Genomic DNA, 13857 nt, shown 5'->3' on the forward strand with positions numbered 1-13857 from the left:
AGGAGGAGACTGTTGATCATGGAATCAAAAAGGTTGCTTCCAGCAGATGAGACAGCATTGCATATAGAGTTATTTTTTTTCTGAGTTTACAAGCTTCTACCTGCCTAGGCTACACTCTGTCATATCCATCTTACTATAGCAAAGTGTGAGATTATGAAATAGATATTCTTCCACAAAGCAGCTATTTGTTCTTGGGCTTGAACTAGCAGTAACCATCTCCATACAGTGCCAGCTGTTCGTCTTTGTTCCCCCCCCGACATTCAGATCCTAAAGGTCCCTCACTGCTTTCCTTGGATATTTCAAACCATTTTCTCACTTCTGTTTCAACAAGTTTTGATTAAGGACTGCTTCTGTCTAGCCTTTTAAGTACTTTTTTCCAAAGATCTGTTAATGTGTTTTCTCTCTCAAGTCCCAGCTATGGTTTAATATCATGGCCAGGAGCAGCCATGTAGAATCTCCTCAGCTATTACAAAAAATGTTGGCTTTTAACAGTTGGAAACAAAAAGGACTTTGTTTTTTATTACCACCAAACTGCGGAGTGACCAAATGAATAAGGGATGGTGTCCTTGGTATGGAATGGATCGTTATCGTTGCTTGCAGAAATCATAGGTACCAAAAAAAGAAAAAAAAAAAAAAAAGTCAGGCAGTCATATTACACATGATAATATCTGATAGGGAGCAGCCACAGTTGTGATTAGCACATATTGGTGCCAAATGAATGACCAGGGATCAATTCCAGTGCCAGCAAGCCCCAGCAGCAATAAGCAGGAAAGATGATGAGCCTCTGTTGAAGATGGAACATTTTGTATGCAGCAACTTTGCAGCTGGTTTTGATTTACCTTAGATTCCGGGGAGTTCTCTGTTGTTCCTCAGAGGCAGGGAAAGACAAGAGTATGGGGTGGACATGATCTTTCAAGGACACTACTATATCCTCACCCTATCCTTCAAATAAAAAAAAAAGGGGGGGGACATACCTAACTTTTTGAATAAACACTAGAAGATTTATTCAGAACACTACATTTGTCACTGAAATAGCTCTTCAGTAACAAATGAAACCTTTACAGCATCTATGGATACAGATATATTAAACAGTATGAAATATAATTGAGTATAATGCAATCAATAAATCCTGGCATATAGATAAGCATACTTTTTTTTCTTTTTGAAGCTTTTTACAAAAGATCAGTATGGAAAAGGTGAATAGTATCAGTAAAAACCTGGGTGAGAAGATAAAGCTACCCAAAGATCAGTGAACATTGGTGAAGAAGATGTTGCTCTGTATTTAAGAAAGAGTAACAAATGGGAAAAAAACTTTTAGGTTTGGCATATTCTCCCTTGACCTACAGAGATGATGTATCATATTTAAACAGTAGTGTCATTGAAAGATTCACGAAGCTTGTCTGTCTGAGCTTTAAAACAAGATGGAGTGGGATAGTGAAAATCATTCTTGTCCAACTACTTTATAATGCAAAAATAGCTTTGAGCTGTGAGAGATTTGTTATCTGCTACTGATCCAAAAGATCAGGTGACAGCTGTGTAGCCCACATTCTTGGCCACTTAATCAGCATTGTCACAGGTCAAAAAAAGGCAGGTTGTTTGGGCCTTCTTCCAACATTTGAATACAAGTGTTCGCTTTTCTATTTGTGCTGTAACATGAGCAAGAGAGTGCTCCTGGTTTGTATCATTATAGGAAGGGTGACTTCATGTTATGGATTATGCAGAGTGGCCTTGATGTCTTATGGAATTTGAGATATATTTACTTGTTCTTGTGCCAGTAATATAGAATGAATAGCACTGTGAATATAATTAGTGCCTTAAATCAAAGGTAACAACTAATTAAACACAATATATATGTAATTGTTAGGCATATATGTATGCCTATCCTAAGAACTTTTCCTTGACATTGGTCAAGTACTTCTCATTCCACATTACGGTAAGTATTAAGACCTCAGACCTCTCAAACCAGTAATATAGTTGTCTATCAGTTTGGAATTTTCAAAAATCATTCGTCAGAAGCAGCTCAGAGATCTGGAATATTGGAAATGGATGTGCAAGAGAATGATCAGCAGGGAGAGGGCAGCTGAGCCAGGGAAGTTTGTGTAATAGATGGTGTAACTACATGTAATATATCATCTGGTTGTTTAATTTTCCCCCAGTGGGATATATATAAATGCCACATTTAACACAAAACAAAGCCTTTGCAATGAAGCCTGGTTATGTGCATTTCCTTATGTACACTAAAATCTAGGAAATAGTTATGGCAGCTTTCAGATTTTTTCCCTCCTTATTCCGCATGTCCTACTGTCTCATTATTTGACTCCTTTCAGCAGGAGTAGCTATATTTGTGGTATTTGTGATCTTTGATGTCCCTAAGCTGAAGTGTGTGTATGTAGGGAATTGTAATCAGGTATTTCTTTGAGGTGATGCAGTTCAAGAACAGATGCAAAATATCTGTCAGTAAGAAACATCAGCAAAGTACTTTTTTTTCTTTTCCCCAAGATGCTTCCAATCCCCTTTCCAGCCACAGCTTAGCCCTTAATGAACTCCCTTGAAGGCATCCTTGGAATCAAATCACTAGTGAACCTGTGGGTTTTGTCTAGTGTTTTCTTGATGCTCTAGTTCTTTTTTGTAGTGTTTCTGGACTGTTTTCATACACGCTCCAGTACTAAAACAGCAAAACACAGCTAATAATTCCTAATCAGCCATGCATGACCTGTATTTTCTATTGTTCTTGTTTAGCTATTCCCTAGAGCTTAACCGTTTCTTAGATTTGCCGTAATTAAAGCAGAATGGTTATGCACTTTAGCCTTACTCCTACTATAACTGTGACCAAACACTCTTACAGGCTCTTCTGTAATCCACAGAACTTGGTGACTTTCTATCTCATCTTCACTAAGCTAACTCTAGACAGCTGTGGATACAGGCATGGGGTTTTCGATTCCCTGTAACAGACAGGGTTGAGAGTTACGGTTGTATGTCTGAACATGATATTTTACTACACTGTTGGGATTGACATTTGTTGATCAGTGGTACAATTTCACGTGTGTCTGGATATTGTGAACTTCAAGTGAAGTCATCATTAGCATAGGCATTGGTGTAATTGTACATTTCTGGATTTTTAGCGACAGATCTACTAGAAGATGAATTTTAAAGTTACATTTACTGTAAGTAAGAAGTCTCATAAGCAATGTAACTTACCTTCAGGTTTTTTTAACAGTTTTGTAATTACAAAGGTAGCACTTTCAAGAACAGCTACAGTTTCTAATTTATAGAATCTGTAACTGCAGCTTTTAAAGAACATAAAATTTGCATAATTATGCAACCAGGAAAAATTGTAAAATGAAAAATTTAGTATTTTTATTGCAAGATATCCCTAGGTTACCAAGGCTCTGGCGAATTAAGGTAAGTTTTTTCGGGGAGAAGTCTGGGAATTTCCAAGCAAATAATAAACGAAGAGAATGTTCACAAGTCAAAAGAAAAAGTCTGACGTCAGGAAAACACAACAATTAATGCTGTTCTGCCCCCTTGCGTTAACTTTTGAGGTAACTGCCATGCCCCCACGTACCGAAAAGTTCATGTCCGTTCGTGATTGCATCACTTAACAAATGCATTAGCAAGTCCATAATAGAGCAGTGTCCTGACAACAGCACGGTTCGGCGATCACTGTTAATGGTAACAGTCTAACTTTGAAGATGATGTATTATATATAAAAATAATACAAAAGATGCACAAATCATTAATACGTTGTAACTCACGTTACCACGTGGGGGATGGGTAGAGTTAAGACTTCAGTGGAAAGGAGAGTGAAGCTGGCTAACTGTGTATAAGAGTAGTATAGAAAACAGAGGACCTGTGCTGGAGAAAAATGAGAACCTAGAACCTGATGCCTTGTGTTTGTGGTTGCCAGCTCGAACCCTTAATTGCAGCATTAGCTAGATTCCTGGTTTTACCATTTCATTTGTAACTCGCAGGGAATAAACAGGCACCAAGTTTGGCCACACTGGCTTTTGAAATAGGCAGAAAGCTTTCATTGAAATTGACAGCCAGCAAAAACACTTCCACCTCCAGGAGTTCAATTTAGAAAGAACTGGTTGGAAACCAACAAACACAACCTTGCAGCGTCTTGGGCACAAGCAGCCAAAGTCCCAACGTGAAGAAGATTGTCAAGCAGCTGCATTCCGTACGTGATGTACAGATACATGCCAGAAGTCGCAGACTGCAAATATTGAAAACTAACTGCCATTTTAACGTGATTTGACTTCCATAATTCACTATCTAACCCTGCCAATTCAGGACGTCGTTCTTCAGGCACAGGAGTAAAAGCTGCGACCCTGCTCGGAGCCGAGGGCCCAGGCAGGGGGTCCCCAGAGGTCCTCTGTGTGTGTGTGTGTGTGTGTGTGTGTGTGTCCCAGCCGCCCCGAAACGCTGCGGAGGGGCGAGGGGCGGCTGTGACTGAGGGCTGGGCAAGGCGCTGAAGTTTTATTAGCGGCACACGAAATGAGTAGCAATTTCTTTACAAGACAGTGTCGCTCGTCGCAGCCCGGAGGAAGCCATTTACATCTTAATTCCCTCTAAGTATCAGCCTTCGCCGTGAGGGCACAGCTCTTAGGCTCGCGGTTTTCGCGGAAGACCGAGTCGTGGCCTCGAACTAGTTCTTCCGACAGGCTCCAGGTCGCCTGGAAAAAAACAAAACAAAACGACTGCGAGCAGCCGGCGCTTTCCCCCGCTCTCACATCCACCCTCCCCCGTCCCGGTGACTCGGGGCAGCGCCACAGCGGCGGGGCCGGCGTGCGGCGCGCGAGACGCCGCTGCCCCGGGGCCGGGCTGCTCGGCGGGGTGCGGTGGGGGTGGGGGTGGGGTGGGTGCAGCCGCTCCCTCAGGGCCCCGTCCCGGCGGGACAGGGAGCCCCGGCGGCCCCAGCTCCAGCGTCCGCCGCTCTCGCCGGGGCCGGCCCGCGGCACAAAGTTACCGAGATACTAGACTGAGATTTTTCTTCATTATTATCTTTCCGGTTCCTCCTCCTCTCTCCCACTGTCCGGGATCTTTCGACACCATCCCGCCAGGCACGCAGCCACCTCCTCTGCAAACAAAGCCGCTCTCGGGGCGGCGGAGGGGGGCGGGAAGCAGACTCGAGCGCTTCGGCTCCGCAGGCGGCGGCCGCGACCGAAAGGCTGTCATCGGCCACCCGCCGCTGGAGCCCGCGCCGCCTCGCCCTCTAGCGGCGGAGAGCGGCGGCGCCGGCGGCTGGGCGTGACGTTCGGCGCTCCCTTTAGCCTGCCTGCCTGCCGGGGGGGACCGCGAGTCAGTCAGGGAGCCGAGCTAAACCGGGACCAACGGCGGCGCCGGGAGAGGAGACTCCGGGATTAAGGGTGCCCCCCCGGGCAGCGGGGGAGGCCAGCGGCGCGGAAGGCGTGGGGCGTCCGCCGGGCCCCAGGGCGAGGGCAGCGGCGCGGCCGGAGGCGGGAGCCCCGGGCACTTGGCAGCCCTCCTGCCCTGCCCTGCGGAGCGGAGAGAGGGCGAGGAGGGGGAAACAGCCCGCGGGGCACCAAGGAGGGGAGCCCGCCCCCCCTCCCCCCCTCCGCTGCCTCACTGACTGGAGGGGGGCGAGAGGGGCGCCTCCTACTTTGGCAAACACTTTGGCACTTTGCTGGATCCGGAGCACGAAGGGGTGGAAATATGGAGAAAGTTGGAACTTGCCTGGTTACTTTGGCCGGACTTTTGCTGGCAGCGGGAGCGCAGACGTTCACAGGTAAGGAGCCGCCTCGCCTGCCCCGGGGCCAGGCAGCCCTCCCGCGGGACGGGGCGGCGGAGGGGCGAGGGGGGAGCGCTGCCGTTCCGTAGTCGGTCGGGTTTGGGGTTTTTTGTCTGTGTGTTTTCTTTCTGCCTGTCACCCTGGCAGGGCTCGCTCTTCGGAGCCGCTATGTACGGTGCGGGGGGTGGGAAGTGTCTGGAGGAGGCGGCGGCGGGCGCAGGTTTGCGCCCCTGTGCCCCGACGGCACGGGCGCCGAGGGGACGGGGGGAGGCTGGCGGGGCTCGGGCGGCCCGAGGGCAGGGCTGGAGGGACGGGCGGGACTCGGGCTCGCTCCGGCGTTTGTCCGCCGCCGACTTCCCGAAAGTTTCCCGCTGCCCCGGCGCAGGAGCCGTAGGGCCAAGGTGCGCCGCCGCCTGCCCCCGCCGCCCTCGCCTCCCCGCTCCGCCCGGCGACGGAGCGGGGAGAACTTGGGGCGCTCCGCGGCGGGCGCCCTGCCGCTCCGCCTGCCTCGCCCCGCTCCCCCCGCAGCTCCCCGCGGTTTGCGCTGCCCGCCGGTGCGGCTGCGAAGCGGCGGCAGAACCGGAGATAAAGCCCTGGCCCCTGGTTTCCAGCCGCCCCGAAACGGTCACCTCGGCAGGCAGGGCAGAGGCCGCCCGCATCTGCGGGTGTCAGGATGCGCATCCAGCCAGGAGCCCGGCGAAACGCTCCCTCAGCAGCTCTCTTCTGTTCGCCCGAGTCCTGGAGCTGCTGATGGCTAGCTTGGTCTCCGGTCCTCTGCCTGCACCCCTGGCCTATTTATATGTTGAAGAAACCCGTGATTTTAGACAGAAATTTGGATTGTGAAATAGCTCTGTGTGCTTCCCTGCAAAGAGTAACCAGATTTTTTGTTTGTTTATTTTGTTCCTAACATGAAGTTAGTGCAACTGAAAAGCACGTTAAATTGAAGACATCTGGTCTTCAGTTCATGTGAAGTGTGCTTTGATCTGGTGGGAAGCGATACTTTTGACTTTCCTTGTTGCTCAGGCTGCACAATAGTTTACATTTTGTACGTTACATGTTGCTTCTGTGCAGCACTGCAGCTAAACCAAGTTTGATGGCTAGGAATCAGTGGTCTGTTTAAAAGCTTTTTAAAACATTCAAAAATTATGGCTTTATGTTAGGTTCCAGGGACCTTTTGTACATGCAGCTGCATTTCCTCTAATTTCTCTCCAGCGTTTTTACTGCAGATGAGACAAGAGGATCCCTCAGCAGAAAAAATGTTTTGTACAGAGGTGATCTATAACAACGATGAAATCTTTTTTTAAACACTCATGTTAGGATGAAGCTATGCTCTGTAGTGAATTATGGAACTGAACTCATGTATATTAGCCCTATAACTCATTAATATTGGAAGTCTAGGGTCCAGACTTCAGTGAGAGCTCTTGCTTTATTAAGATAAATCCGTAACTCATTGCTGACCTGTGTGAACTGTCTTGTTTAAAGTTAAGCTGCGGCAACTCTTCTCCTGGATATTAAATGACTTGTGTGTGCGATATGCTGATACTATACTGGGGTCAGCATTTAAGTCCTGTTCATGTTGCTGAAGAACAAACCCACATTAGTGTTAGAAATGAATACAACAGATAAAAATCTATTGCCTCACGCTGTGGAAAGAACTGTGATATAAACAGCAAACAAGTCACATATGACTTGTGCATACATTTATTAAAAAGGTGTGATTCTAACCTGTCTGAATTACTGAAAAACAGAGGCTGCAATTTACTTCAGTGAGATTGCAAAGGATGTCACAGGATGCAGAATCTGGCCCACTTTCTCCCCATGTGTGCATATATGTGTATGTTAAATATTGAATGTAAAGATTATTTGTAAAGATGCAAGTACAGACTTTTTTTTTTTTTTTTTCCCCCCAATACGTATTCTTGGCACTGGAAACAAAACTGATTAAATTTACATTTTTGTACTTTACCATTTGAAGTGCGTGCCTGGGAGTAATTTTTGCTTGGGGAAAAAAAAATTGCTGTTGCTTTTGTTAAAAGCTTGATGCATCAGTGTCATAGAAATTAAATTACAGGAAAATCTGTCCTTGAGTTGGGTAGTTCTCTTTTGTAATACCTGTCTCTTGGTACAGACAGGCGTTATGTGACTAACCTATAAAAAGTTTAAAAACAAACAATGAAAAAAGAAACAAAACTAATTCCACATACATTCTAAGGAAAGAATAGCAATGAGTGAGTTAAGTAATCTTTGGCATTACTAGTTCCCTTTTTATTTTTACCCTTTTCTAAAATTACTGATTTTTTTTTACAGAGATAGGTTCTAATGTTATATTCGGCTATTGTTTTATCTGAGTTTCTTATTTAGAAAATAATCTTACTGAAAGATCAGATCTTGGCTTTTTAAGGCCTGGAAGCTTTCAATCTTTTGAAAGCAGCTTAACAGTTAATAACAATGGGATTTTCTCTTGAGTCCTTAACTAAATAGTTTCAGATTCTGGATTCATCAGTTCAAGAAGCAAATGGTCTCAAGAATTTGCATTCAAGAGATGTTACTGAAAACATTGTCTTAAATAGATAATGCTGCTTAAGTTTTTAAAAGTAACTGAGGTCTTTCTGTAAGAGTAGGTTTGGGTTTGGTTTTTTGGGGTTTTTTATTTTTTTAGTTTCTGTCTGAGAAACTGTAACACACCTAATTTAGCTGGTTTTGTTTGTAATTTTAACATAAATGTTATTGTGAAGACGATGCTAATATTGCGAAAGTTCCTGAAACATGGTGTCCCTGTCATACAAAATGCCACCTGACTCCACCGTGTTCCTTCTTCTGTCTCCTTGGCAGATTATTTAGGCTAGTGAAAGCAATCCACTGCTGTAAGGGATTTAGGTCAAACATACAGATGTGGAAAGTTAGAAGGGACATTGTAAGCCTAAATATTAGGCCTTATATAAAATGAAGGGTCTAGATGAGATGAGTTCTGTCAGATACCAGAATAGGGAGCTGAAATTGAAGGCAAGGAGATGTGTCATAGAACTCAGAAACTGTTTTTATGAAGGCATCGTGTTGAGATAGATGTAAATTTACACACAGCCTGAATTCTGAAATTGGTGCTTCTTGCTTATAACCTGAATCTGACCGAGAGAGGGCTATTATTATGCTTTTATGTTGTCTATTGCTGTGGAAGGCATCAAGGTTGTATATTAACACACTCTTTTTATGGTACTGAATTTAAAAGTTTTAGTTTTTCTCTGAGAAGCGATGAGTCAGATGGACTGACTAAAAGTGCTTGTAGGAGGCCATTCATAATGAACTCTGCACCAGGACTAGTAGCAATCATGAGGAGAACGGGACGCAAAGTGCTGTACAAAAATTGAAAATTACTTTTCCTAGCGACTAGTAAAAGTTTTACATAGCAAATAGTAGCCCTCAAGATATTTCATGGATTAAAAATACAAAAACTTGCATTCTGAATGGTTGTTGTGCCTTATATTAATCTACTTCATTTTTGGATGTAAGCTCTCCAAAAACAAGAATCACATTTTCCAAAAACAGATGCAACAAAGAAGTTTGACATGCTGAAGTTCAAACTTACTGTGATGATGTTGATATTTGGTGACTGCAGAGGGAAAACAAAAGGAAAGAATATAGGTTAAGTCTTCACAGGCCCTGTCGCAGCTGAAATGAAGCTCCTGGCAATCGGAGCAACGTACAGAAAATAAAAAGTTTCTGGTATAATTAACTGGGTTTAAAGAGATTTCTCAGAGTATTCAGGATCTCTGTTTGGAAGACTTTAATAGCTATTCTGATCACTTTACCAGCAAAGAGCTCTAACTGTGGTTATATCTCATTTTAACAAATTCTGCTTTTGCTCACATTGCTTATTCCAGCTGCTTTCCTTCCTCTCCACCCATCCATCAAGTCTGTATTCCTGCACTTCCTAAGGGAAGTAACATATGCTAGTGAAAGTGCAGCTTTATTAGCAGCTGACACAGTTGTCAGCTCATCAACAAAACTATTCCAGTTCAAGTTCATAGCATGGACTTGGCTTTGTTAAATAGTTAGAGTTGCGGGGCAAGACGCTCAAACTAAACTTCCTGCTGTCACAGATTTTTGCTGCTGCTATTACAGCTGTTAGGTGAATAGGTGAATGACTTGATTTGTGTTTTACACCTAAGACTATTTATGTTTAAAACAGTCCAGGAAATTAATGGAAGCATTTTGAATAATTGGCTTCTAAATATGTCTGTCTTTTTTTTCCTTTTTTTTTTTTTTTTTCCTTTTTTAAAAATTTTGACAGTAAGATGAAATAAAGCTTGTGTTCCCCTGTAAACTGGGATGTACATCAGAGTACTTCAGGTCAAAATGAGTGTTGGGGCTTTAGAAGTGGCACAGTTTGTCAAAAAAGAAACTGTGTGGTGGGTATGTGGGTTACTTTTTAAAATGTATTTTATTTAGCTACTCTGATCTTGTTCTGGTGTCAAAACTAAGTAATAGAACATCATCACAAGTTAAAAATAAATCCTACAAAATATTACAAGGATGTAATAACACTGGGGAAAAAATCTTGTGATGTTTATTTGGTCTCACGATTTAGCAGTTGTCAGAATCCATGTAGAAAACAAATCACAGTGTCCTGAAACAATACAGCAGCATATAATTTATGAAAAAATAACATATTTAGTGCTTGCAGAAGTTGCTAGATTGACAGCTAGAGAGACCAAATCCTCAGGCAAATCACAAAACATGTTAGGATGGAGCGAGTAAGCTTCTGAACTCCATCTCAGTAATGTCATTTGAGTCTGACCTGAAGAAATGTGCAGACGGTTTATTTTTCATGTGTGCTCACTCATACACTGAGATGGTCAGCAAATGTGTCAAACAGCCTAGCTGCCGGTGGCCAGGTCAGTTTTACATGTTACTGCTGAGACAATTGGTTCTATTTGCATCATTACATTCAGCTAGAGGAAGATAATAGGTGTAGACTTCATAGAACAAAGTCCAGTGATGTGTGATCAGGACCTGTGAACTGATCCTGTATTTCCCATGTGGCAGCTTTATGCTAAAGGAAATGCCATTTGAGAGGGAAATCTCTTGTATATAAACCTCGTTAGTATTACTGTCAAACACGTATTTGAGGTAGCTACATCACTAAGTTTTAAAGATGTTTTTCCCCAGAAAATGACATACATTTATGAATACCTTTCCTCTCACATTTATGACTTTGGTGTAAAGAAGTAGTTCTGAAAAATTTCCCAGGAATAAATTGCTCTGTTGGTGTGTGCATGTAGCTGAATTATCTGCACAACTTATTTAGGAAAAATTTACAGTCCTCTTTATTTAGTTTGATTTTGCTCATAACTTCGGATCTGTATTTCTGATTTAATCTGTAATGTTACCAATGTATTAAAAAGGATTTCAAGAAACCAAAACCAATTTGGAGCATGTGGTCATGTGTTCAGGAGGAAAAAAAAAATCTAGCAAATTTTACAGTGTGATTTCATTCTCCCGCTATGTTCACATACTTCTCTCTGATTTTTTTAGTCTTCGTGAGTTTTGCCTGCTGTGATCTGCTGCTGATCACTAGGTGTAGCTGCATCTCTAAATCCACTTCTCTAAGCGTAGAAAGAGGAAGGGCTGTAGACTGGGCTTTATGAGAATGTAGGTGTATTTGGAGCTGGGGAGGTGTGAAAATCCATGATGGAGTTTTGTGACCTAGAGTATTTTAGTCTATTGGTGGCTTGTTTGCACCAGTTTGATTATAACACAAATTAACTTTTAATTACTTGTAAAAAGGCTGATTTCAGTATTAGTATTCAACAGAAGGATGAATGAATGCTCTAATATAACAAAAATACATAATAAAACACATGAAATCACAAAGAAATTGTCAGTGCTGTCTTAGTGGTTTAAATGCAAGGGCTATTGCTATAGAAATCCGATAAGGTTATATTGATCCTTGTCTTAAAGAAAAGCTTAAGTGTTGTGTATGTCTTCTCACAACCTATTAAAAAGCTTTCTGTTCCATTCATTTTCAGAAATTATGTTGCTGTCAGTGGAATTCTATACTGCTTTTGGAATAAAGTGTCGTGCTGGTTTTTAAGCCATGTGACTTCCATTAATGTTATGAGGAGATGCAGAGGATAAGTCCTCACATATGCTTTAAAAATGAAGGAAAGGCATTTTTCTGCCAGGATTTCTGAGTAATAACAGTAAAAATAAAGGTGTATTTATGCGTCTAACACATACTCATGCTCAGTAGCTGCAAGGAATAAGAAACCAGTGTCTCACCCTGAAGTGTCTGATTCCACAGTGACCCTTTGCCATGTAAGGAGCAATGGTAGTAAAACAAAGTAATGACCACGTTTGTTCAGACAAATCCACGGCAGTATTACACAGGAGGGAGTTCTGAAACCAGGTTAGAATTAGGGTGTATGGGGGTAAAGGTGGGAAGGAAGGGATAACGTTTTCCAGAAGAGTGTAAGAGGTGAACCTTACTGGAAGAGAGTAAGTTGTAGAAAAAAAGCTGAAGTCCTAAAGGCAGCTAAATTACATCTGGGAAACAGAAATGGATTTATAATTATTCACATTTTCTTATTCTTGAACACGTTTGTCGTTAATAATATATTCAAGTCTCAAATCGGTCTTCTGACAGCTTTACATAGCAATAGTTGATTCTCTTTACACATATGATTAAGTGTAATGATGTTAAAGAGTCTTTAATTTTTTTCCTGTGGAACAGTGTAAACCCAACATTTTGCTTCTAAGTGTGTGTGTGTCATTTGTGTCACACCCCCCCCCCCCCCCCCCACACCCCCCCCCCCCCGTGTAATCTGCCATGATTTAGAAAGCAGAATGTTTTGGTTACAGTAGAGCCTTTGGAGGGGTAGATTGGCTTTCCTGCCTCCCCCCCACCTTATTTTAATAAAATCGTCTTCATTGTTAAGCTATTACAAATATCTCTTACAGCACTGTTTTGTTAATCACAAGAAATATGTTTTTGCTGTGGAATAACTAACGGCTAATTACCTCTTTCATCACTTCAGCTTTTCATCTTCTAGGAGAATGAAACAGAGCATCACATGCCTGTATTAGAGCAGGGGGTTTGTTGGTTTGGTTTGGTTGTTTGGTTTTTTTTTTTCCTTTGGGAGCTTTTTTTTTTTTTTTTTTTTTCTTTTGAGGTTTATGTCACAGTTATTTTGGGGAAGTTTCTCAGAAAGATTGTGCTTTGTTATCTTGACTCCTATTACCTCTTTTATCCTTAACTCTGAAATTAAACATTGTTTAGAATCTGTATTTTTTAAAGTAATATACTGGATAGAATACTTTTGTCTGTGGCCCTTTTGTTGTAGTTCTGTAGTGCATAAAGGTAGGCTGATTAGATGAAGGAACTGTTGAGTTGTGCTGACAAGATTCTAACATAAGATTGAGGACGATGTTACAGGAGTTCCTGTGCACTTCCAGGTAGATGGATAGTGGACCAGTAATGTCTTCAGGTTTTCGTAATGGAATTGTTCTTAAAGGTAAATGAATAGAGGGGCTTTTCACATTTGTTTTTCTGGTGAATACAGACTACGCTGAAGAAATAATTTCCATCCATGACGTGCACTTCTGTACTTCTGTATATGCTTGTAATCTCTGCACTAGTTTGTATGTCTGTGTCTTTAAAAAGTTGATGAATTATTACCTTTCAGAAGACTGTTGCATTTTTTGTGGTTTACTCACAGCAGAGGTGGTTGCAAGGGGCCTTTATTCCCCCCTTGGCATTTTTCTTCTCTCTCTAAGGTCAAACAATTCCTTATTTTGGGAGCTGATGCTTAGTAATTGCACTATGGCTGATACAGTAATGTATAACCAAAAAATGGTCATCTACATGCACATCTTAAAGCTTTGGTTACCAAGTCTACATAGTTTCTGAGGGTGCATAGCGAAAAAGGATCTCCAGTTTTTTTTTAAAAAAGAGTATTACCAAGTTATGTCTCAAGCAGAGGCTGAGATTAGGATTTCTAAAGGGATTCACATTGTCTTCTGTCTGCATACAAGCTCCCTTTCACCTCACTTCTGCTATATTCACTTCATGGCTTTTTACTGTTTTAATAAACAGTTCAGTTAACAAC

The 13857-nt window shown here is 42.4% G+C and overlaps 1 protein-coding gene across 9 annotated transcripts in view; it reads left to right on the forward strand.

The window, feature by feature from the left end:
* Positions 1–5311: 5311 nt before the first annotated feature.
* Positions 5312–13857, forward strand: part of PTPRM (protein tyrosine phosphatase receptor type M) — a 482101-nt gene continuing 473555 nt past the window's right edge. For 4 of the 9 annotated variants that reach the window (XM_055799827.1, XM_055799831.1, XM_055799828.1 and 1 more), the window contains exon 1: positions 5313–5749. In XM_055799827.1, coding sequence (XP_055655802.1) covers positions 5677–5749 — 73 coding nt within the window. In that variant the 5' untranslated portion in view covers positions 5313–5676. Of the gene's footprint in view, positions 5750–13857 lie in introns of all 9 variants that reach the window. The other 5 variants (XM_055799829.1, XM_055799832.1, XM_055799833.1 and 2 more) reach the window with 3 other exon arrangements.

Source organism: Falco peregrinus, chromosome 3 (assembly GCF_023634155.1).
Source record: "Falco peregrinus isolate bFalPer1 chromosome 3, bFalPer1.pri, whole genome shotgun sequence".
Taxonomy (NCBI): Eukaryota; Metazoa; Chordata; class Aves; order Falconiformes; family Falconidae; genus Falco; species Falco peregrinus.